Below are 26,784 nucleotides of genomic sequence, written 5' to 3'. Positions count from 1 at the left end.
AAATGCGTAAATCTATATTTGCATATGTATTGAGACGCATGTGAGTAAGAGTAGGGATTTCAATTACAGGCGTAATAATAATGTGATGACTAGCAAAAATATCGCGTGAATAGATGGCAAAATGATATCAATAGATGAAGTCATACAAAAAGGGATAAATAGTGTCAAAAACGAATAAATAGGGGCAAAGAGAGACAACTGAGGCTCCTAGTATTTGTAACGGGGCATGCTTTAGCATTTTTACAATGCGGCAGACTGCAGAAATCTGAACGCTTTCAGAGAGCTCCTCGAAGATATGATGCCCTTAATTAAGCTAGCTTAGTGTTTGTCGAATAGGAGTCTGCGAAGCCCAGCGAGTCCATAATGGGATTTTTAGGGTACGCAAAATTTACGCCCAAACAGATAAAAAATATCCAGTGATAGCTCTGGCAAGGCTGGGTACAGCTTTGTACCGATAAAAGCAAACAGCTTCAAAGCCATCTTTAGTTGCTTAAAGCGAAAGAAACACGAGAGAGTTTGGCAACGGAGAGCGTGCGCTAGAGATAGAACAGCGACTGCGTTTGTTGGTACTTCCATTGGTGAAACTCGACCAATGGCTAGATTCATGGGCGACGCTGCAGTACAAAGGGCCTCGGCCGTTCAACGAGCGAACGGCGCGCTGCTGTTGGCAGGAGTTGAATCCGTTCTAGCAGCATGCATACCGGGGATGACACATCGCCTCTTCCTCACGTCCTCTGCAGGCCGTGGCGATCTGGCTTGTCGATTTCGCGTTTTTTAGACTTCAGTTCAGTCTTGACTCAATTCGAATTCCACGACCTGCTCCCGCAACAGCAGCGGCACTCCGCAAAATCTCTCTGCACAAGATCACCACCACCAGTTCAAGGGGTCTCCCAACCATAGCTCCGGTTCACAAAGGGTCCCCGACACACATATGGCTGACAATCACTAATATAACGAATACACTACCCTTGCTAAGAGGCTTTGCAATCTTACCTGCGGAACACTGTTCTGGGCTTAACTGTTGCCGCATATGCCATGCTTATACTTTCTGATCCCTTCGCTGTACTCCTGATTTCTTATGCTTTCATGAAATACGTTGTCCAAAGCATGCATAACAGACATTGACTATAAATGCGTGATTCGTGAAGATCTGCGTCACTTACTGCGGCAAATACACAGATAAATCCACCACCATTAACCAATAATATCCTTTCCATTCCTCTCTCAAAAGAAATTCATTGCAAAACAAAACAAAACCAAACTTTCTCCGTATTGCATGATGGAAAACTGAATTTCCCTTAGCATGCATACTCGAACGAAAGGGAAGGAATAAGTGAGCTACTGATGAAGGAACGGAAGTATCGATGAATTCAGCACATGTTGCCTGCACATGTCTCCAAATTGCGACTTCGTCATGGATGCTAAAGGGACATACGCCCCGCCTGCAACACACCGCGGTGTATACTGCCGCTTCCTCCCTCGCGCCCAATGCCTGAGGACTGCACTTGTCTATTTCAGCCAACCTATACGTTAGTTAGAGCCGCATTCCCGTAAGACAAAAGAGTATTGTTTCTGAGCACTGCCTATTGACGAGGCAGTCTTTTGTGGAGTGCGTCTCTTTCACTGCTGTAGCGTGGTAGTCGGGTAAGCGTCACTACAGGCACTTCTGGCTTTCGATCAGTTTACCTCGAAACCTCGCACAAGGCAAATGTGAGAATGATGACGAGGCTGTTCTTCCGTGTAGTTTTATATGCACGCTTCCTAACCAAACCAGATGCAACGAAGAATACCGCGAACATTTTGTGGCCTACTGACCGTTTATAATGTTCGGTACTGTAGGTAGCGACACGGTCAACGTCCAGTCACATTGCACTAAGCCTCTACATTGGTTACTGAAGAACGTTGTGTCGCAGTGATGTGTGATTATATATTGTTACAAAAATGTTTAAGGGTCATTATGATTGACAAATGTTTATTCTAGGAATAAACAGATGCCCCTGTTCTCCAGCACATATTAGTCAATGGTTTTAATAAATGTTTTTGACGTCAGTGACGCAGTTTGCTGAGAGCAAAGAAAGTAGGATGCACTCAAGCCTAATCGAAAGGTTTCTGCGCGTGGACAACCACAACCTTCCGGTCCATGTCTTTTCCTCCTTGGGTGTCGGCCCAAAGCTTGTCCGTGTACTCAGTCACAAACTTTCGCAGCGCTTTCTTCTCTTCATCGTTGATCAAGGGGTAAACGGGGTTAAAGGACAGAAGGTTGCCTGAAAAAATATGGACGAGATACGAAAGTATTTTCAATGCGTTCACACTTCCATATTCTCTTCTAAATCTAGTTGTGCTTTCCCTCCGGTACCCTGGCCAGTACGGCCTAAACTGCCATAAATGCGGCGAAAGAGCCAAGTACGACCACAGTCTGGAACTACGCAGATTATCCGCCCCCGGATAATCCGCTGGAATATCCGCCAGCGGATATTAATTATACAGCTTCCTCTTCCTGAGCGATGGGGAACCGGGCTAGTCGGCTCGGAAACAAAGTTTTATTTACTGGCCAACGAGGTTGCTACCAACCATTGGCAAGCGGCCATCAAGCGCGTCTCTCTTTCTACTTGCTCTGAATGGCGAAAAAATGTTTTACAATGAAATACATACTGCAGTTTTCGTTTTCCGTTGAAGCTGTCTTGATAACAAAAAATAAAGCTTTGATCTTTAAACCACTTTTCCCTGCATAATGCACAGCGGGGAAAGCATTTCAAAAATTTTTTTCCCATAATTCAAACGCTTCCTGCAGCCATTGAAGGAAGTCAAAAGGGGAAGCTTATGAATACCCGTTTTTTACTGCTTCGTCACAGGCATGATGCACGATACATTTTGCGTCTAACTAAAGTCATTACTATTGAGAAGTCTGCCAAAGACAGCCATAGAGGGAAAAAAGGTTAAGGTAACACCCGTTAGCACTTGTAATATATTTCCATTCTGGTGAAAATAATTAAACCGGGACAACACTGAACGAGGATTGCAGACAGGAATTATTTCTGTTACTGGTTGTTCGAGACGTCGTTTTACACTTATTGTGTATTAAACTAATAATGACTCGTTACTATTTGCTTGCTTCGAATGATATCCAAGTTGAGAGATAATGCCGGTTCTTTTTTGCAAACCTACTGAATTCAACGTAGCTACCCTGTACCGATGCAGACAAAAGTAAACGGAGAAGGCTTTTTCCCACTAAAGCTTTTTCACGCGTTGCATAATTGTAACTGGCACTCATGTTATGTTCGAACAGACAGTAGACGTCCGTGCCCTTTCACTTGGAGAAATTTTCTTATCTCCTGAATAGAAGGCTTGATATAGAATTTTAACGGAAAAGCGTGCTCTGTTTACTTATGTCCGCAGCTGTACCTATTGTGCATTTAGTATCTAAGGTGTGAGGATGTCAATCTGCGTGCAAACATTTCTTTTTTATTGTAAGCCCTATAAATAAGCTTTACAAACTCCTATTTGTTTGTTTCATACACGGGGATATATAACCATTTTTTACAGTTTTGCGAGCATTACTAACTGCTAAATATAGCATTAGCTATATAGTGAATACTTGAGAGAACACTTTCAAAAATACTTTATTATAGTAATTTTATTATCGATGGAAAGGACTAATATAACTTTTCTTGTGGCGTACAAAGTTATCGGTTATAATAAGCAATCTTATTTACAGCCGAAAGGTAAATGTATTGGTTCCTGTGTCCCCCTACTTTATGCGACATTTTTTTAGGTGATCTGGATAAGGAACTTGCACAGTTGCTCTTATCAGGACCTATTTTTTAAATTCTAGATATGTGGATAATTATCTTACTATTTTCTCCACTGGAGCTTGCAACCCATTTCAAGCCGATGTGTCCAGTATTAAAAATGTACTTTTAGCCTCATAGATCGTGGCCTAGGTTTTGCGCATGTGCTCTCAGGTGAGGAAAACCTGCGTTCTTTAGACCTACGATTAGTGTTCCGGGTGGACCATTTATGCTGGGGTTACTTGCTCCAAACTGCCAAGGAGCTGTTTCCTTTCAAATTGTCGCATTATAAAATTTTAAAGCGCCCATCGCCTCTTCATGCATTGAGTCTTTTCTTTGAAAGTCCTCTCCCCACCAAATGCTCCCTAGCCTAGAAAGTAAGACTGCCATCCATTTGGATGCTGGCTCTATTAGCGAGTGTTCATTGCCGTCGCTGAATCCCCCCTCCAAAAACACAACGCTGCACCAGTGAGAACATTCTCTAAGCACAGGACTCCACGGAAAAACCTTAAGTTATGCCCTATGTACACAAAGTGTCACACATTCTGAAGAAGGTGGCTAACAGACTCAGTGTACCGCTGGTTTTTCAGCCCCTAACGAGTTGAAAGCTTATAACCCGAATTTGTGGGGATGAATGCCCAGAGTGCAGGTCAAACCTTCAGCGTACTTTCATCTACTATGTGGAAGCAGGCTATTCCAGATACTCCTGACCTGCAGAAGTCGGATGGTTGCTTCTGACCCTACAAGGTTGGAGCTGGTAGGTCCTCGCCGTTTGAGGTGGGGCTAGCCTGCCACCGGTGGTTGTACCTGTTGTACGCCGTGATTTCAACCGCCACCATTTCGATGGCGGACGACGGAAGTTGCGATGCGAATCTTTATCTCTTTCTTATTTCTTTCCTTTCTATTTTCTTCTGTCCGCACGAGGCAGATGAGGTGGCTCAGCAACAGAGCCAGTAGCAGGCCCGTGCAGTTTCTTTTCTTTCTTCCCACAGCCGCAACAACAACCCGCAGAATGTACTATATATTGGCCAAATGTGGAGGTGTATAATAGGCGCCTTGCAAAATATGCCACTTTGGTCAGTCATGTCACCACATGCAAGCTCGAGACTCGACTAGGAAAGGCGAAAATTCTATGCAGAATTAAAAACAAAGAGGCCAGGCTATTGTTGGGAGCCTTTCATATAGCGAAAATGGCCGACATATGCGTCAGCGGTACGGTACGGTACGCCAGTCAACCAGTGTGCGGCGGAGTACAATTTTTTGTGTAAGGGTAGTGCGAGGCGATAAGTCACGGCTTTGATAACGCATGTCGAGTGAATGTGAGAGTATGCTTACCTTATGAATGTATGTGCCTTTCTTATGCAATAAGCAACAAGTGGAAGTTGTTGCCTGTCCTTTGTCCGTTCGTTGCTCTTTTGTGTATTAAAGTTTTTCGCCAAGAAGTTTTACCAATTTGCAAAACATAAATTAGCAAAGACTAGATATTTACCCTGATAATCAATCCACATGTGTGATTAGCTACACTTGATTCTTGGAAACTTCACCATCAATAGTATGCGATCAATTTTTAGAGGAACTCTTATGTGACCGTTCAGTGGCTTTGTCGTGTCGCCGTTGGTGCTGTTGCCGGATTGACCGAGTAAAAGAGTCCCGAGTCATGCTGAAGTCACGAGTCAAAACGATTTGCTCAGACGGCAAGAAGAACCACGACCTATGCGTCACTGACTCGTCGCTGTTCATTGCCTTTTCGGAAAAATTTTGTTTGACTCGCTAGAAAAATAAATGCTGATTTGTAACAGCACACACATATACGCATTTTTCAAATTCATTGCTGCAATAGTCAAAGTCAAAGTTTATTTCCCATCTAACACTACAGATGGAAGGATCGTAGAAAAAAGCTGCCCTTGGGCAGCTTGACGAGTCTACAATCCTAATTCTTGGCAGGGAGTCAACACAAGAGTTCATACAGTTTTAAAAACAAGCACATCAAGAAGGCATCAGAGAATACACGAAACAGCAATATGTATACATAATGAAACTTACATAATGTAATTCAAAAACAAATTATGTAGTTCACGACATGGAAAAGAAAACAAATCGAGGTTAATGTGGATATACTTATTTAGAAGAGATGGCAGAGAGTATTTTAGGCATTCCCTACCAAGAATTAGTCGATGTGTTGGCACTGTCCATTCTTCCCCACGTGTTGTTGGATAGACTGATTGTTTTTCCTTACTTCTGCTAAATTCTTAAGACTTGTAACATTATTCCTGGTTTGTATTTTAAAAGTAACACTGAGGCGATATTTATAAAGATTATGTGCTTTAATAACTCTGGAATCACAAAAGAAAATCCATAATCCATAATTACAGCGCAAACGATAGGACAGAGATGAAGGAGAGACACCTTCATCTCCACAAAATGTTGCACAATCTAAAAAGAATTGGCAAACATGCAAACGTTGACGTCATATTTTTGGTGCCCATACGATTGTCCAGCCTGATTAAGAATGTAAGTTAAGAGAATAAAGAATCGCTCAAGTGCCCGATAAAGCACGCTTAACAATTAGTGCCTTGCCAGGAAGGGGTGGTATATTCGCTGTCACTGTCTTATGGTAAGCGATACATCTGCCAAACTGGCCGCTATATTAACGAAATACTAAAAGAGCATGAGTATAATGTTTCACGTGTCGCTATCACTGGCCACGTGGCGAAACACTGCAGGCACTGCAAAGACAATGAAGATGACGATGATACCAACTTCTGTGCGCCAAACTATAAGAAATGTACAGTGTTACGAAAGAACCGTGACTCGTTAGCAAGGGAGATAATAGAAGCTCATTAATAGGAAGGCTCTCAGAAGAATGCATCAGTGCTCCATCTGTCGCGTTGTCAGAAAACAAAAGACGGTACCTTGATTGCGAATATTGACAAGTGCCTGCTCACTGATTATGTTGTATTCACTCGCACGTGATTTGCATGCTGACTCGTGCCTGGTGTACTAGTTTGTCATTCACCCATGCAAGTGTGAACTGTATTCTTTCTGGCCGTCAGGGAAGTATTTATACCTGCTGGCATCCAATAAAACTTTAGTTGTGAGTCAGCGCTGTGTGGTGTCCCTCCTTCATCTCTGTCCTGTCGTTTGCGCTGTAGTTATGGATCATCAAAAATACCAACTCGCTCAACAAATGCTTTTGTCGAAGAGAAAGCTGCACTTGGATGTCGGAACGGTAAGTTTTATGTATTTAGGATATCTTTTTGCATTAAATGAATACGTTCAAGGTTAGTGAATGTTGTAGTGCCCCACAATAACTGGCAATAGTTTAAATGCGAGTTGATTATTGAATTGTATACCAGCATCTTAGTTTTTGTGGGAAGTATGTATTTTAGACTGCCTATAACAATAGTGATTTGAGCTATTTTTTCAAGATATAATAGACATGATAATCTCATGACATACTGGCAGAAAATAAAACCCCGAGGCATTTAAACTGTTAAACTATTTCTACAGCCCGTGAGTTTAATATAATATTATCGTGCGGTGGGATAACTTTGTTTCTCGGCCTAAATATGACAGCTTTGGTCTTACTCTCGTTTATTTGCGTCAGGTTAACTGCAGACCATGCCTGAAGAGCTTTCAGTGTGGCATTACATTGTTTGATTATGTCATGAAAAAAATACGCTCATATCGTTGGCATGGATGAAAAACTTTGTATTATTACTAATGTTGACAACATCGTTTAGGTAAATATTGAAGAGTAGAGGCCCTAGCGTACTGCCTTGGGGGACACCGCAGAAGAGCGGCTTCGGTTCAGACCGTATACCATTTATGAACACCACTTGCTGTCTAAACGACAAATAGAAAATTAACAGTGAGAGCGCTTTTCCTCGGAATCCATAGCAGTGTCATTTGTTTAGTAATATTTTATGATTAACCAGGTCAAAAGCCTTTGAGAAGTCCACAAGTCCACAAATACACTAATAAGAATAGTTTTGTTTCCAAGTTGCTTTGTTATATATTCCTTTTGTTGGAGTAATGCAAGTTCAGTTGATTTGCTTTTGCAGAAGCCAAACTGAAATGATGTTAGCAAGTGAAATTTATGGATGAAATTTGACAATCTTAGATGGAGCATTTTCTCAAATGCTTTCTAAAAAACTGGCAAAACAGACATTGGTCTGTAGTTGGCGAAGGCGTTGCGATCTCTTTTTTTGTAAAGAACAACAACTTTTGCTAATTGCATTTTTTACCGGAAAAACTGTAGTTTCTAAAAACATTTTAAAGATGTGAGCAAGTATGGGAGGAATTATATCAAAAACATGCTTGACTCGCCGTATTTGGATATCATCAATGTCACAGCTACTGCTATTGTTAAGATTTGTTATCACTGACACTACTTCGCCTACTATGACTGGGTTCAGAAATATTGTTTCATCTTTCTAAATTCGAACATATTTGGAAGCGTCAGATCCGGCAGCACGTGTAGCCAAGCTCGTTAAAAAAGTACTGAATACATTAGTCAGTTCAACGCCAGAAACTTTCTTCCAATCAATATTTAATTTTGTTAATGCCGTGCGTGAACTGTCCCGCTGCAGAAGTGTATTTAATCTGGACCATAGTACACCATTTCGAGCATTCTTAACCTCTAGAAGTGACACGTGATAGGCTGTTCGTGCAGACCGCAGTTTTTTAGTCAGTTTAATCCTACATTCCTTAAATACCGCAAGGTCTTTAACTTTCCAGCTGCTTAAACATTTTCTATGCAGCTTGCCTTTTACTTGTATTTCTCTGCGAAGCTGTGGCGTTATCCATGGCTTGCGGATTCCGCGTCTTTTCACACGTGGTACAAGAGGAAAGCAGTCGTAATAAATTGCAAAACCGCTCAAATGTAACTTGAATTGAGCATTAGAGAGTGTTGTATTCTTCCTCAAATGTTTCTTTCGATACGGCAAAAAAAAATCATTTTCTGAAGCCTTGCAACATGAAGCAACCAGGCTCGTCTTCCTGCCCAGAATCATAAATGAGCGCTTGAGGGGCGAAGGAGGCTTGACGCAGGCGCTACGTAAGCTGCTTGCATTTTCCGTGAGGAGAGGGACAAATTGGAACTGCATTTTCTACTTTACCGTGTCATGCACTCTGTCTCACAAACACAACGATGGCGAAGCAGACAAATATTGTGCTTTTCCTTCCATTAGGCAGGGACGCAAGCCGGTACTTGATGCGGAAATGCAGTGTGACAACTACGCAATCTATTCCGCACGTCATCAGTGGCCTTGCCGCTTACAGTCAGTTTCCTAGGCATTATAGACACTCACGTCCGTTTTGTTTGGATAATAAGGCGCCATGTTTTCTAAAGCTGCAGGCTTTCGGGAAATGAAGTTTTTTTTTTTGTTTCAAAGGCTGGGGAGGGGGGGAGGGGATAGCTTACTTTCTGTCCATGGCTTGGAGTTCTGTGTTGGCCGTGTCCAACCTTAGTTTTTAATAAAAATATAATTAGTGAGTTCTTAACAGCTGTTAAATACATTTTTTTTTCATTACATTATCCCAGTTGCTGCTGATATTATGTTCCTAGACATATTTTTTTACCTTTCAAACTCCCCATTTCTCGGAATTGTCTAAAACGTTCACTGAAAACAGGCGATGTTAGAAAGTTTTCGTTCGAGACATTGGAAGCTTTGAGGTGGCCTGCTTAGTATTCAGACAATCATTTCAACGAGTAACTCAGCAGACTGGAGAAGTGTGTACAATGGCGTCTGCCACCTTTTTCTTACCTGTTTTATTTCGGTTATATTTAGCGCTCTGTAGCTAATAAGGGTTCCGTATTCTGGCTGAAAGAATTTGTTTTCGCATTGCTTATAAGGACTGCTTGTAAAGTCGTCCAGGTGTAGGACACTCACGGATCAACTCATCCTTAGTGCGCTTCAAGGAGGGTAAGCGAAAACCTCGCAGGCCAGTGGAATGAGGTCGGCCATCTCTACGAGGTCCCTTGCGTATTTCCTCAAACCTCGTACGTCTCTGGCGCCAGTTATGGCAGGCAAAAAGTTTTCGATAGCCTGCGCAGAACAGAAGGAAGATAAAAATGACAAGCTTTATTTTGGCTGAAGAATATGAACATAAGAACGGGTGAAGCAAACGTGAGCAAAAACAAAGTACCCAGCAGTCAACTAAAATGGCTACCAAAAATTATTCGTCCAGAGTTTATGGTCGCAGATTGCCGAAAGCCATTTTAGTGTTTATAGAACACTAAGCAAAGAAAAACGAAAGTTCAGTCGGGGCGTAAATAGGTCTGGTGGCAGACTCTAGAAGTTTGTCACCAGCAATTTTAGTATTCCTTCCGTCTGCTATCATATGAGCCGCCTAAATGCTCGCTTGCTATACGGTTTTGAATCGTGCACTAATGCTTTGCAACTTCTCTCTTGAAAATGACGCTTGTTTTAGCATTGAAAACGTTATTTTAAAATATTTTTGTTATCATTTGCATTCTGGGCAAATTGATGAGGGCCAAAAAAGCAGCAAATTCAAATGGTAAGTGAGTTACCATCACATGTCTCTACGAAAACATCTCTGAAAGTGGGCCTTCAAACGCTGTCCATTAGGAATGCCTTTTTGTTGGAATAAACGAAAGTTAATAAATAATCTCATGAAACCTTACTCGTACCTGATTTTGCAACTACAATTATAGTGTCAGTGAAATATAGTACAAAGTTTCATATGACAGATCCCACAGCTGCCTATGTTTTCAGTGTGGATTAAAAGGACAACATATACAGAAAAAAGGGGGACAGACTGTTTATAGATTACACATGTGCGAATACACGGGCTCTGTGTGTCCATGTGGAATTCATATGCCAAGTATAAAGAAAGACCACAAAAGTCACATGGAGAAATATTAAAAAGATGTGGATTATGACATATTTCTTCATATAATACGGACTCCACATTCCCATCATTTCCTCCCAAATTAAGACGCTAACATTGAACTTGCGATTGTAATGCCACATAGGTCATCTGACAAAATCTCCAAGCATTTCTACGTGACTAAAGAGCGAGAACAGCGCATAGCACACCACAGATCTTGAGAAATGTGTCGTCATCGACAGAGCCACAGTTGCGTGAATAGTAAGGTTTTGTTCATTCTACTCTTTGTTGACTGGCAGTCTCCGCAGCTTTGCTTAATTCTTGCTGTAACGAGGATACTGTATTGAGTAACGCTGTTTAAAGTTGATGTGAAAAAGTTGAGAGTGGCTTAACTTGGCTATGCCTGAATATACGTAGAAAAATGTACGTTTCCCTGGCTGAACTTGTTATGGTCACTGCATGTTTATCAATGACAGACGTTGTGTACAGACATTTTTTATTATTTTTCTTCACCAAGCCATAGTGGAACTGCTGGCAACGACTTAGCTGACGATGGCACTCAATCGACTCAAGATAGAACCAGGATTGTAGAAATTGCCGACGCAGCAAGACTGCTTCGATGTATAGTCCGAAAAGTGTTTAGACAATCATGGTCTACGCTTGGAGGCTGGACATCCAGATCACGCCACTTTAACCAACTACTTCAACTGCATATATAATTTCGCTTCCCCTGCTGCTATGCTACAATCTTGTGCCACCTGTGGATTGGAGTGCCGTTTACAACGCCTATTTCCAACGCATCGGAATGACTCTAACGTGTGAGAAGTGCAGGTGTGCTGAACCGATTGCGTACATACTTTGTGAATACCATCATTTTTAGCGTAAGCCAGCCTTCCCAGCAAGATTCTGAGCCCTTGGTTGGACGAAACCTTCATAAGAAAGGAAAGTCGGGATTTCACTCCAAAAGTTTTTAAAGGACTCGTTTACTTCAAATCTTGAAGTGTGCGCTCTCTACCTCCTTTTACTATAGATCTCTGGACATGAGACCGACTCCTTTCCTTCTCGCTCTTCCTTTCCTTTTTCTCCCTTTGTTTCCCTCCCAACGTTTAGGGCGGCCTACTGGGCATCACCTAGATGTCCTCTCTGCCTTTCTATTATCTCTATCTCTGGCTTGAAAAAGACGAAGGCGTCCACTCTCTGTTCGGGCAGCTCCACTGCTCTCTTCGCTTTAATACGCTCATTCTCTCTTGTTTGAGTACCCAATTGCCAGGAGACAACCTCAGCATCGGAAGAGCTACCCTTTCCTTGTCTATAGCCTCGTTTAGCAGCAGCTGGACTCTGCTACTCTGCGCCCACGTTAAATGCTGTTATAGAGCCACCTATTCCATCGCCTTTTATACGGAATGCTGCGCATGCGACCCGCGTATAGGGTGATATAATGGCGTGGGCGAGGCGGCGATGAGGAGCGCGGCAAACCTATAGAATCTCTTTGGATAACATGATATCGGCGGATGCGCGCAATTAGCCTCTCCCGCTCACTCGAAATACTCGACTGGTAGCGCAGTGTAGGTATCGCTACAAAACGAATCTCAATTTCGGCTCATTCTAAGAAATAAAGGAATTCCTTAAATTTCATGCCTGATATGTAGCTTTCAGGAAGAGAGAATCCATGCTCCAATTAGTAACCAACGCGGTATGTTTTTAGAGGACGATTCGATTTCAGTTCTTAAACATTGATTAGAGCAAGCACATTTACAGTGCTGCATCTAGTTTGATTCCAAGGAGTAGTAACTTAAACAAGTTGAGAAATTCGTACAGCCTGCCTTTAGTTGGACACTATGGTCTGGCAATTTCGTGTTCATGCGTCCTAACTACCGAAATAAAACTGCTTGTTCTAAAGGACCACTGCATGGAAGCTGAATTTTTACGAAGCGCGTATACATATCCTTCGGTTCAAAATCTGTCGCCGTCATCTTAACAAATCAATTGCGCACTTGTCCTGCGCTTTAACGGAAGGGAAGAAGATCGGAGTCAAAGCGCAAAGAGAGAAGGGGGTGCCGTTGTGGCGGGCTGCGGAGCAACTTCAATCGTCTGGGGACCCCTAACGTGCACCTAAATCGCACAGCACACGGACGCCCCTTCGTAACGCCAACATCAAAACACAGCTTCTGGCGGTCGAGTTCGAACCCGAGTACTCCGGAACAGTCGGACATCTAAACCTCTTCGACACCGTAGTGGAGTCATCGTAACCAAAATAAGAAAAAATGGCTACGTCACAATTTTTATATAGGATCGCACGTATTTGCTTCATTAGGGCACACAAGAGCTCTCAAGGCAAGCAAACGTCACAGAGTCGTCTTCGTTAACGTGTTCTTTCCCGCAAGTCCATGAGCACTGGTGTGGTCATAATAATGTTTCATAACAAATGATAATTATTAGGACCTTACCAGTGTTCATGGATTTGCGGGAAACAACACGTTCAGTTTTTAAATGAACTTTTCCAAGCGCAATATATAGCTTTAGCTACTGGCTAAAAACAAGCAGTCAATTTATTTCGAGCACGGAAATATATTGTAGCTTTACTCATTGTCTGTTTAGAGGGTAATATATTAGAGTAAATCGCAACTTACCTCCCTGTACTTTGCCCAATGCGTATGTTCCAGCATAACCTCGAACAAGTCGTAGAAGTAGGAAGTCGTAAGCAGAACGGTGAAAAACTCTCCCCCAGGCGTCATGAGTTTTCTGAAGTTCTTCATGCCCTGGCTTTGGTCCCTCACCCACTGCAGCATGAAGAATGAGTAGACCCTCTGGAACTGGCCGTGTTCCCGCACGAATTTATCGACGTCCCCCATGATGTCGAGCGGCAGATACTCAATCTTCGGGTGCGGGTATTTCTTGGCGGCGTACCTGAGCATATTTTCCGAATAGTCGGCTGCCACAAGCCGCCGACATGGAGGGAGACGTGGCAGCAAATGCCTGCAACAAGACGGTTACACTGTATTCGCATGTTTGCTTCTTACTCAGGTCGAGCACTGAACAAAGGTCTTTCCGTGTAATTGCAAGAGAGTTGCGAAAAACCCCTTTTTCAACAGCAAAGAACTCAGGGAATATCCGTCGTAACATGTCTCTAATGACTCTAGGCGCTGGAATGTCGCATCCCATTATTGGCTTCTCTCTTGAACGTCTTGGACGAGCGCTTCTATCCTGAACGTAATCCGCCAGGAACTTTATTGTAACCAACTGAAAGCACTCAGCCAAATGCAAGCTATCGACTTCCAAGAATGAATTGCATTTCGCTGCAATTGCAGTCTGCCCATGGAATGAGAGGGCGTGGAACTAGAGGACGGAATTGACGTGTAACCAGAAGCCAGCTTTACGACACTTCACGACTGGGAACTCAAATTAACCAGTACAAGCAAATACAAAGCCCCTTAATCAGGCTGATGTCGGGACTGTCAGCACAACTATGGAGCAGTGCGGTTCCTTCGATTAGTCGCTACCAATTCACATTGAAACGTAAGGCTTGTTTTAGGAAAGGAAATGAACCCTTTGTGAGGGATTCAATGTGCCGCTTCTGTTTAAGATTTGGATTCTAAGTACTAGCACTCTAGATCAATGACTTGAAGTTAGGGTGTCCAGTAAAACAAACTGCTATGGTAGTTTAAGCCTTAGACCTATATAAAACGTTCACAACGCTAAATAAAAACCAGCACACACAACACACGCTTGTGAAACACAGGACGCGGGAATATTTCCCGCTTCGACCGCTGCCTTTAAGCGGCAGAGAGACATAAGCAGCCTGATGTAAGAGTAAAATTGCAAGTGGCCGACATTATTCTTGTGTCTTTTACTATGGTGTCCGTCCTTACCGATATCGCATTGGCACGTTCAACCTCTTATGCCCTAATCTGCCGCACAATACTGACTTTTACTTTACACTAGCAAAAGCTGTCTTTTTAGCGGTTGATTAGCGAGCGCACTCAAATTGCATGCTCCGATGACATCTCTCCATCATGTCACCTTTAACAAAAACAAATTAATATATTTCGTAGAACCAAAAATGAACATACAAATGAACGTACAACGAATGTATGTTCTAGCGAAAATCATGTTTAGGCTCGCAAATGAGAAATATGACCCTAATAGGCAATAATTAATAACAATTATTTAACAGGAAGGCCGAGGCACAGTATGTCACACTTTTTTTCTTTATTTCCTGTTAACAATGAAAAGTGCAGTGCGTCAAAGTGAAAGTATAATACCACGAAGAGCTCTAGCAAAAAGTAAGGTTTCACAGAGTTTCAGAACCGCTTTGTGTTAGCCAGCTCACTCGAAACTGGCATCCATTCAGGTTTGTTACTTTGAGGAATTTATAATGGGTTCAGGTAGTTTATACTTTCAATGAAATACTCTCTCGCGAACCGAGTATCCCCGTCCTCGTGTATCACAGCCACTCTCGTTTTGCATACACTTAGGAGGCAAACCACATGAATAAGTCATATGACACAGCCCCTTGATTATGGAGAGGCAGGAACCGTATACCATATGGTGTAATTAGCAAATGCTTTTGAAAGTCCTCTGCAGGTTATCCCATAGAAAGACTGCGCTCTAGCAGTCAAGGAAAATATGGTCTATGGTTTCCGGTTTGTGGCAAATCAAGCAATTCACCGAATACGGGGAAAAAAATACCTTTTTTCCTTCACCACGGTTCAACAGCTAATATACCACTGTGTTAAAAGAAGCAAAAGCTTTTTGCTGACGACCATACTGCCATCTTTCTAACTCTTTTTAGGACATCGTTACCTTCTCCTCCCCAGTGTAATGATCGATAAAAGGGCACTGACGTCACTGACAGGTGCTCTTTGGTTATACATTGAGGTGGTGGTGGTATAAACATTTACTGCCAATAATACAGACGGCGAGGCCTTGCCCCCTACATTGCATTTGAGAGCTCCCTCCATGTAAGGAAGGCCCTCTTAAAAGCTATCCGAGTGAGAGTGCATGAATGATCTTGTGCTGGTCCTTATCAGAGTTACTGGTGAGTAGCTTCTCCCAGTAATCTAGGGCAACCTCTGGTGAAAGAAGATGAGGGAATTAGAGGCAGGTAAGTAGTGTGTGTAAAAGTCGCCAGGTTTGCCACAGAGCTTGCAGGAAGAATAAAAATGGTCAGGAAAGCGGGCGTGCAGAAGGATGGGGTGTGGGGCTGTGCGCGTTTGTAGGTTGCGCCAATGGGCAGCTTGGGTTATTGTGAGATTCGGGGTAGGGGGTGCGTAAGTCCTCCTATTTTCTCTGTGGCAGATAAGGATATCCCGAAAGGACAGCAGGCACTCCCCGTAATCTGAAGAAGGCTGTTCCTCCCCAGCCTGGAAAATGAGGCCTCAGGCCAGGGAGTGAGCCTCCTCATTACCGGGAAGGCCTGCATGCGAAGGTGTCCAAATAAGGGTGACAAATTGTCGGGTTTGCCAAAAACGCAAATGGCGGTGGGTTTGGGGGGACACTAAACTATTGGCAAAATTTAGGATAGCGGTTTTAGAAACCAAAATTAATTTTGCAGCGGGTGTGTATGTCATGGCTAGTGCAATAGCTGCCTCCTCCGCCTCTGTTGTAGAATTGATGAGAATCGAGGAAGCAGTATTCCATTAGGAATCTCGCTTTTAAAATTTTCTTGTTATTGTGGCTGTAGGAAGAAGGAAAAGAAAATGCACGGGCCTGCTACTGTCTCTGCAGCTGAGCTACCTCCGCTGCCTCGCACGGACAGAAGAGAGAAAGTAGAGAAGAAAGAAAAAGAAGCGGCAGAAAAAGCCGCGCGCCACAACAGTCGTCGTCCACCACCTAAGCGGTAGCGGGTGCAATGAAGGCCTACAACAGATAAATTATCGGTGGCAGGCTAGCCCCACCGCAAGGGACGTTGACCGACCAGTTCCAGCCCCGTAGGGCTAGGAACAGCCCCCTGTCAGGAACAGCCACACCTTTAAAATGTTAAAGGAAGCCAAAACCTCGCGCAAAAAAACAATCAGACTTCTAATCAGACTTCTAAATTTGGTGTTGCTAGAGGACATCAAAAATTCGGGCAAGTCTTGTCTCAGTCTAACTTGGAAAACCGTACTCAGAAAAGGGTCAGTTTGGTTATGAAGAACGCAACTGGATACTAGTTGTTGTAAAAATAAATGGGTCAAACCAAGTCCTCCATATTTCACCGAGCGAAACAAATTTGTACGACTCGTTGTCTCCAAACCGAACCCGAGACGAAAACCGCTGGCAATCTGTGAAATGTCTGGGCGTAAATCCTTGACATGAATAATGATTGCAATGCATACCAGACTTTGGAAACAATTATCAAATTGCATACAGTCGAACGCGCAAACATTGATAAATCACTTGTTCCTGCCGACGCTTGACCCGCGCCCTAAGGGAAGGAAAGGTGGGAGTGAAAGTGGATAGAGAGAAAGAGGGGCCGTAGTGGAGGACTGCGGAGTGATTTCGGACACCTGGGAAGCTTTAACGGGTGATTACATCGCACAACACACGAGCGCCTGTTCGTTTCGCCTCCATCAAAACGGAACCGCCGGTGGTTGAGGTATGCACGTGATGTCATTCGCTCGGGGCAATAGCGGCCGGAGCGGCATTCGCCATATACGTGGTTGTGACTCATGTGTGCGGGCGCCGCAAATAGCCGGAACTAGTACTCAACTCGTGATCCGGGGTGCACTTTTCACGTCTTTCTGCCTGCGCCAGCGCAAACCACGCGAGTGAGTGGATACGTACTTATACCCGTGGACTTCGTGGAACAAGAAAAACATTAAAATATTCGACTTTGTGAAAACATCGGCTCGTACAACTGCGGTAACTTCGTCGTGGTGTGCGGCGTATTACATCACCACTGCTGTGCGTTGAATTCATCGATATCGGGGCCAGCTTGTGAAATGCGCTCGTAAGTTTGTTACAGGTAAAGAAATTAAAACGTACAAATCTGAAAGCGTTGTAATTTTTTTGCCAAGCGAGAGAAGCCGAGGGCCACACGTGCGTGAGGGCGTCGATGGCCGGCGTGCCGTTTTTAGAGGTGAGAAAATTGCGACGTGTACGTTCCTTTAGCTATCGCTCGACTTGCAAGTTGCGTATTACAGCAGTATCAAGTGTTATCGCTGCACATCACGTTGTTGCGAACCTAAGTTCCATGGGTTATGTGCATTTCAAGCAGAGCTATGTTGCCGACAGTAAATTTGTAATACATGCTTGGTGGGTGTGCCGTTTATGCTGCGAGCGCGCGAGAGTATTTGCACGACCTTCTGTCATCTAAATTAAGCAACAGCGTTGCTTCGCTTTACTGCTAGAACAGCGCCTATGCAAGATTCGATTGGCAGTTTGCAGATTACTGCCACTAGAAATGTGAGTTTCGCGGCCATGTCAGCTTTGTAATTGGGGTAATTAATGCACTTTCTCGTCAAGATGTGTTCTGCTATAGGGTTTTAGAGTTCTGCTGAGTGGCACCTAACAAAGGATTTAATGTGCTGCAAGTTGTGTTGTGCGCAATGGTCAGCCGGTCATTGTCTCTGTTTGGCTGTTGCTGCTGCGCGGGTGAATGCCTAGTTGCACACCGAACAGGCATTGTTATGTCCCGGAGGATCACGAAATTAGCGCTCCAGACTCCATGCGCATAAAAGGCGCCACAAAAAAAAGTGGATTTGGGAGTATTTAACAACTTGATAAAACTTTACGGGTCCCTTCCGTTATAGGGCGGGTACATGATACTGCGCGAGCCGACTCGCGCCGATGCCACCAGCGACCTCCGACATGGCGGTTGATGCGTGACGATTCTCGCGCCATCTGGTAGTACGGCCTCAGAGAATACCTCCTATAAAACCCGGGTACCCCTGCACAGTTGTCGATCATCATAACAACTGCACCACATCGGCGGGGCCGGCTATATTTTATGTTTCAATTTCTTTATTTCACGTTATTGCAAAGCTGAAAATAGATATGTAAAAGATGCACAACGACGTTATCTATCTAAAATATCGTCTGCTCACAGGAATGCTGAGTCATCTAATATACTACAGAATAAGAAAGAAACTGGTTTTTAAAACGCTTGTAATTTAAAACGCTTGTAATGAAAGTGAGCCTACTTTATATAACGAAACTGCCATGACATACTATATGTCCGATACGGGAAGTCTTTAAGGAGACCTCGCCACGTATAGGTCAGCATATATAAATTGTAAGCTTGAAAGCCCTTTGTCTTTCAAGTGTTGTCATTTTTGTTGTACCGGCGCCAAATAAACCGAGTTTACAGGCGCACCTTATATTTCTGTTTATTGCTTCTCACTACGCACAACGTTCCCTTCGTGTATCATCGACATCGTTCCATACTTGAACGTAAAATTTCCAGGCCCGCATCCAACGTCGATGAACTGCTGCTGCGCCTGGTCATCGCAGATCTCGAACGCATTGTTGAAGGCGTCCAAAATGGCTGCGTTGGCAGTCTCGTACCGCTCGGAACGCACCTCGAACATTTCGGCGTCATCGTGTTCCGGACACATTGATTGCACTTGCTGCTGCGCCATCTAGAAAGAATAAAATATAGTGAAGCGTGAGGCTCTAAATTCGCTATGCCTATAAGCTTAAGAGGTTTTTATGAGACTGATTTGTTACCTTTGCTTTTTACATTCTGTCTTGCTTCTCGTTTTTATATCAAGGCTAAATACTTGGTGTTTATTGCGAGGACAAGCTAAAAAATCTAGAGAGCGAGCAGCCAAATATCTTGTCTCATATTATTTACATACGCTCTTAAGCAGGGAGATATATTGGGTATTTTGTTAATGCGAAAGCGTTACTTTGCTATGCTCACAAAAATCTGTTCGCTGAACGTGTCCACAATATCGTGTACGCCGCAGTTGTGAGTAATTGAGAAGAGGCAGAGGTTACTGAGTGGTTCAATCAATAGCGGGTAACGTGATGTTGTGTAGGAAAAAAATATTTAGGCCAATAAGTTATTTAGGTAATTAATTAGAATAACTAGTTCACAGGAAAGGAACGGATCAATATCTGCTTCTCTTGTTATGCAAACACCTGAACCGCACCATAAGGGAAGGGAGGAAGGTGGGAATGAAAGTATGAGAAAAACGCGTGCTGTAGTGAATGTGACGTCACGCAACCGGAAGTAGAGCTGAAACATGGCATAGGAAAGGATTGGTGCACAGTTTGAAAGTAGCAAAGACTAAAAAGGGTAAGCAAGAAGTTGATTAATGTGACATAGAGGATGGGAAGTCACGCAACCGGAAGTAGAGCCGAAAAAGAGCATAGGAATTGGAAAGTACCAAAGACTAAAATGGACAAACAAGAAGTGAATTAAGCAACTAGAACAACCAGCAGCAGCATCCGCGCTTTCGAACTACTCCAATGCAGATTCTGCTGTGCTCTTTCCCTGCTTTCTTTTGTTTTCCAGATCGTTATTTCAAACCCACGAGAGATGCTCCAGGACGGTCTGTACAGGTATGTGGTGTGTACAGCAAGGAGGACATTATTCACGTAAGAGAGCTAGCCGATAAATTCAAAATAACAAAAATTAACTAATCACTCTGATCAATTTTAATACTTTTGACATTAAGGGCAACATGAGAAGAACAAATTGAAGGTCATCAGCATAAATGTTCAGTCCTATTATATTTTTTTATCGGCACTTCTGTGCGAAATATTTGACATGAAATAAATGCATTTTAGTTAGTGAAATTTGCTATCCGCAATGAAAAGAAGCAGCTAAAGTGACATCTCATCATCATCCTCATCGCCAGCCTGACTATACCCACGGCAGGGCGAATGCCTCTTCCATTATTCTCCTATTAACCCGGTTCTGTGCTAGCTGCATCCACTTGACCCCTGCGAACTTCTTAATCTCATCCGCCCACCTACACCTCTGCCGTCCCCTGCTACGCTTTCCTTCCCTTGGAATCGAGTTTGTTAGCCTCAGTGACCATCGGCTATCCTCTCTTCGCACTACATGTCCTGCCTATGCCCGTGTCTTCTTGATTTCCACCAGAATGTCAGTAACTTGAGTTATTTCTCTGACTCAATCTGCACGCTTCCTTTCTTTTAATGTTACCCCTGCCATTTTTCGTTCCATAGCCCTGTGCGTTGTCCTCAACTTAAGTAGAACCCTCTTAGTTAGCCTCTATGTATCAGCCCCATAGGTGAGTGCAGGTAATTTAAGAGAGCGCGTTGTTGGGTTAGTCGGCCATACATACTTAAAAAAAAGGGAATTGCGCTAAAAAAGACACGGACGAGAAGAGGACATGGACGGGCGCAAAATTCTTTCTTTTAGAGTGCAGGTAAGATGCAACTTTTGTATACTTTCCTCTTGAGCGATACCGGTAAGCTGCTAGTCATAATCAGCGAGTGCTTGCCAAATGCACTCTATCCCAATCTTATTCTTCTTGTTATTTCCTTTGTATGGTCCGGATCTGCGGTTACTGCTTGTCCTAAGTAGACATATTCGCTACTACTTTCAGTGCTTCGCTACCTAACGTAAACTGCTGTTCCTTCCAGAGACTGTTGAACGTTACCTTTGTCTACTGCATATTGATTTTCAAGCCTACCTTTCTATCTTTCCTGTTTAGTTCATCAATTATTATTTGCAGGGCATCCCCCGAGTGACTTAGCAAGGCACTGTCATCAGCAAATCGCAGATTACTGAGGTATCCCAGTCGAAAAAAACTACAGAACCGTGTCAAAAATACGACAAAATATTCTGTAGTTCTGTCGTAAACGTCAGATTTTCCTGTAGTTCTGTAGTACGTTTCTGTAGTTCTGTAGTTTTTCTGTAGTATGTTTCTGTTGTCTGTAGTTCTGTAGTACTTTTCTGTTGTAACTACAGAAATTTCTGATGTTACTACAGAATGTTCTGTTGTCACAACAGGTTTTCCGTCAAAAACCGCACAGAAATTTTGTTGTAACATCAGAAAATTTTCTGTCTGGAATTCTAACTGCTCCCATTCCAAGTCTGTAAGCTATTCTATTCTATTCTAAGTACTATTCTAAGCAAGCTGTGAATAGTACTGGAGAGATCGTGTCTCCATGCCTAACACCTTTCTTTATTTGAATTTTCTTACTTTCTTTATGTAGAACTATGATTGTTGTCCGGCCACTATTTATACCTTCCAGCACTTTCATGTACGGCTCCTCTGCCCTCTGATTTCGCCATGCCTGCATCACCGCCGAGGTTTCTACTGAGTCAAAATCTTTTTCGCAATCAATGAATGCTATGTATAAGGGCTGGTTATATTCCGACCATTTTTCTCTGCGAAAGTGATATCTGCGACATTTATCGGTTCAGTTCAGTTCAGTCGTTCAGTCGTGTCCGACTCTTCGTGACCCTATGGACCATATCACGCCACGCTTTAAGGTCCTGAATATCTTCCTAACATCACATAACTTCATCTGCAGCGCCTTGAGTATGCCATCTAACCATCGCGTTCGCTGCCTACCCCTTCTCCGGTAATCCTCACCCTTTCCCAACATCAAAGCTTTCTCCAGCGACTTCTCTCTTCTCATAATCTGGCCAAAGTAGCTATGCTTTACTTCAGAAGTAGACCCTCCAATGAGCGGTCAGGGTTTATGGTCGACAATATCGACTGATTCGATCTTCTGGCATTCCAAGGAACTCTCAAGAGTCTCCGCCAGCACTACAATTGAAACGCGTCAATTCTTCGCCTGTCAGACTTTTTCATAGTCCAACTCTCGCGACATTTATAATCCTAGCTAATTCATTTTGAAGATGTGCATTGTGAGAAGCCAATTTTACAAGCTAAAATGCGCATTCCAGAAGTTTAATATATTGAAATACGTTGCAGATGAAAATAATTTATAACACTTCAATAAATGTTTGCGTCGACCGCCTAAAAGTTTTAAACCAAAGATGGCCCTTGAAGCCGAAGGCAAAAAGTTAATCGTTAATTTTATAAATAACCTTTTCTTTAGTGCGGCCTACCACGTACATATATATAGTGCTAAGCTTTTGAGACTACCTCGGTATTCTGCGATTTGCTGGTCACATTGCCTTGCTAAGTAACTCAGAAGATGAACTGCAATGAATGATTGGTGATCTAGGCAAGAAAAGCAGAAAGTTAGGCTTGAAAATCAATATGCAGTAGACTAAGGTAATGTTTAACAGCCTCGGGAAGGAACAGCAGTTTACCTTAGGTAGCTAAGCACTGGAAGTAATAGGTGAATATATGTCTACTTAGGACAGGTAGTAACCGCAGATCCGGACCAAGAGAAAATAACAAGAAGGATAAGATTTGGGATGGAGCGCAATATGATTATAACTAGCAGCTTACCGGTATCGCTCAAGAGGAAAGCATACAACAGTTGCATCTTACCTGTACTAACCTACGGGGCTGAAGCGTGTAGAACAGACGGTGCAGAAAGAGAAATTTGTAGAGGGAAGACAGAGGGAAGAATAGCGACGACTGAATGGGAAAAGTGGGAGGAGCCCATCGTGGTTTACTTTTATTGCTGGATCGAATCCGGAGAGTTGAACACCCCTACAATGTGTCAATCTGTGAAAACACGCCGCATCACATCACCAGATAGCACAGTCTGAACACGCCAGCCGCGATCACTGCTCAATTTACAGGAAACAATAAAGGAAACTATATCGAAGCGCCTGTAGGAGGGTTACACGCGTTTTATTTTTATTTTCGCTGCGTGGTATTTATTCGGAGCAGCTTGTACAGTCGGTAATGCCGAATTCACAGCAGTGAGTGGCGATTATCTTTTTACTCAGCGAATATATAAACTGAAATGGTTTTATGATTTTTTAGTTTATATCATCGGCATACATTTCCAGGTTTCGCAAAATAAGATATAATTTCAATTTCATATTTTGAAGCCCACATCTGTCTTATATAAGATAAAAACATGATTATTAGAAATTACAGGCAATCTTTATGAATTTTTACTTGATATCCTAATAAATTTGCCAACTATAGGGCAAATTCCATTTCCCCTCCACTTAGGCCACGCGCCAGCGAGTGCTTCAGAATGTACGGGCATTAGGGAAATAAAGATGGATAACATATATGAATAATCAGTATATATGAAATATATCACAGGCGCAATAATACAGTGGAATATTGAGCTAGGTGATCTGCCCAAATGATGAAACACGAAGCTGAACAGACACCAATGTTTTCCTGATTTTTTCTCCTTCTTATTCCTCTTCTCCTTCTCCTCCTCCTACTTTTTAGTGTTCTTTTTCTTCTTCTTTTTCATCACTATTCTTCTTCTACCTTGATAAACCGCACAAATCCACGCAGTGGAATTGGCCAGGGTTCAGTGAGGACTGTGAAATGTACTACAGATACTGCATTAGTGTAAGAAATCAATTATCGAATAAACAAAAACCCAGGATTTAAGATCAAGGACTAGAAGATCAAGGAAAGAAATACTGAGCAAGGTATCTAAAATTTTTAAATTTGATTGTCGTGGGTACGAGGAGAATTTAGGAACGCCGGCAAGGATCTTGCCACAGTGATGTAGTTAAGTAAATAATTACTCTTCTGACTCAACGCAAATCCTTGGGCACTCGCACCTAAGGAGAGAATCGGAACAGGCAAAGTAAATGCAAATTGTGCTATTAGAAGTTCCAAATGTACAATTATTTGATGTGAAAATCTTCGCCAAGGGAGAACAAAACGCTAAATAGTTTCAATCTCTCCGCAAGCCACACAAGTTGTCGGAGTGAACCCGTATCTACATCTGTAGATATTAAAAAGGGCAATCCTGGCTCCCCATTGCACATTCTTCTTTCTTCACTTCTATGTACACATAACTTCTTCTTCACTCTCCTGGCAGTAAGCTAGCAATTCCATCTCCTTCTTTAATAAAGAAACGGAAGGCGTCTTCTACAAGGCTTCCAAATTGTCTCGCGTCAACATGTCTTTATTCTTTTTCAAACCTTCAATATTATAATGGTAAGCTGGGAATTTGTTTCCTTGCATACCTTACAGCCCTCGCAATGCACCGCAAGGTTAATGCCAGACTTCTCCGATATTGAGGTGGCTCGTTCACTAATCCTGTCGTTCACATATCTCACCATGTGGCCAATGTACTTCCAAGAAGACATGGGAATCTGGTGCCCTATTCTTTGAATGATTTCCGGATACCTCTCTCCGTGCGCATCTTAATAGAGAGTTTAGCTTACCGTGATCCGCCATCCACTACCATGATCCGCCCCCACGGGTTCCACTGCTCATGCCCAGATCCCTTGACGCCGATATATGGCGCCACATACGGGATATCGGCACATAGACCTGCCGCGTCGGGACCAATCAGCTTGTGCGCCCCGCCCACGCACGATAGCGGGTCACGGTGGCGGATCGCGGATCACGGTAAGCTAAATCTCTCTAATATATTGCCTTTCCCATTCGCCAATGCACACATACCTTTTATTTTGTTGGGAGGCTTAGAAATTATTTGAATGCCGTGTTGCCGAGCAATCTTCAAGTTGTTGGCAAAGCCATGAAGATATGGTGCCAAAAATAAATTCTTCCTCTGCGCTACACGTCCAGTCCATCTTAGCTTGTTCTGCAGCACTAAGCTTTCGCTATGCTTTATAGATAAGCCATCTGGAATCTTGTTTCCACAAGTCCTATCACTCTGGTGTAAGAGACTTTGGCCCATAAGCTGATTCACCAAAGCCGCCTTCTCAATGCCCCTTTTACTGTCTTGGAATGGTTCGGTTACACAAAAGTAAATGCTTGTTTGCTTCAGGTTTATAACTCGAACATTGATGCACTGCCCACAATTCGAGGCGTAAATGTAAGAGCGTAGAGTTCCAGCTTCTGGGAGCTCCCAGAAAAACCTGATATCCCGGCAACTTTTTGAAAAGCACCCAGTGGTATAACTCCAATTACTTCTGTCTCATTTCCTTTTTAAGTACGCACAGCATCAAAATTAATTGATGTAACAAATGATCATTACAAAGCATTTGCCTGTTAATTCTTCTCTAATCCTTCTATCAAAGGGCGGAAGGTACGCTTCACTTTGGACAGGTTCAACCCTTGAAAATATACAAACTTCACTCTTTTGAACATATTCCCTCATGGGCAGCAATCATTCAGTACAGGTAGGATCCTATTAACTCCATAAAAGTATGCGCAGACACACCTACGCCATTAACAGGAATTTAGCAAATATTCAAAAAAAAAGCAAAACTGAAAATTATTTTTGAGGAGTTCAATCACAAAAGAAAACTGAATGGTTCTATAATATGAACAAGTGTTTTTCATATTATCACCGATATTTTTTACCTAATGACCCTCTACTATTATAAATCCATTAGCTACATTTTGTCAAATAGTTGAAATCTAAGGGACGTAGTGATGCGACATACTGTTAAACATGCTATACATCCCCTGCCATTAAAATCCCCTAGACATTACATTTTCAGTCCTGCCCCTTCTAATAAACAAGATATCAAGGAATGCTACAGGTGTTCGGGTTATGGATGTAGTACAAAATTATTCGGTTATAAATATTTTGACTGAGATTTTACATAAATTTGGGCCAGATGTACAACCAAAACTTCTCACAGTGACCTGACATCTTTTTCATGCTTTTAAATAAACGCCCGTCTCTTAAGGCAAAATGAAGGACACCTCACAATCAGTGCATTCACAACTTTCAGAAGTTTAGTTGCAATTATATACTGCAATACATTTCAAATATCTTAGCTTAATCAATGCCAAATTATTTTTATGGTATACGTTTTCCTATCTTTACGATAGCCGATAGCTATTAAGAACCCCCTCTTACCTCTCGCAAAAGCGTGGTGGTAACGTTGAGTGGAAGTGGAAAAGTAATAGTTGCTAGGACTTCGATGCACTGCCCACCTATCATTGTCGAGCTGGAAAAACTTCACAAAACAGCATACAAAGAGTATTAGCTTGATCTGACTAGACGAACAAACAGACAAGACAAAAAAGGACAGGGACGTGACAGGCACACAGGACAGCGCTATGACAGACCAACTGACACAGCGCCATGATGGATCGACCCTGTCTTTTGTGTGATTCAGGCTTCGCCAAAAAAGCGCCAAAACGATAAACTATCACAAGAAACAGCTTTGGCATGGAAAAGCACAATT

At 42.8% G+C, this 26,784-nt stretch overlaps 1 protein-coding gene across 1 annotated transcript; it reads right to left on the bottom strand.

The window, feature by feature from the left end:
• Nucleotides 1–1,976: 1,976 nt before the first annotated feature.
• Nucleotides 1,977–26,483, bottom strand: LOC146209772 (4-vinylphenol methyltransferase 2-like). Its single transcript, XM_084587454.1, has 5 exons — nucleotides 26,454–26,483; nucleotides 19,011–19,204; nucleotides 13,274–13,619; nucleotides 9,683–9,838; nucleotides 1,977–2,264 (listed from the first exon to the last, which is right to left on the bottom strand). Exons 2-4 carry the CDS (start codon nucleotides 19,202–19,204, stop codon nucleotides 9,707–9,709), a joined length of 672 nt encoding a protein of 223 aa, XP_084443580.1. The 5' UTR covers nucleotides 26,454–26,483; the 3' UTR covers nucleotides 1,977–2,264; nucleotides 9,683–9,706.
• Between the last annotated feature and the right edge of the window lie 301 nt (nucleotides 26,484–26,784).

Source organism: Amblyomma maculatum, chromosome 1 (genome assembly GCF_055883805.1).
Source record: "Amblyomma maculatum isolate TAMU_Amacu chromosome 1, ASM5588380v1, whole genome shotgun sequence".
Taxonomy (NCBI): Eukaryota; Metazoa; Arthropoda; class Arachnida; order Ixodida; family Ixodidae; genus Amblyomma; species Amblyomma maculatum.
Note: the sequence above shows the minus strand (reverse complement) of the source record. Positions and strands in the feature narration are given on the sequence as shown.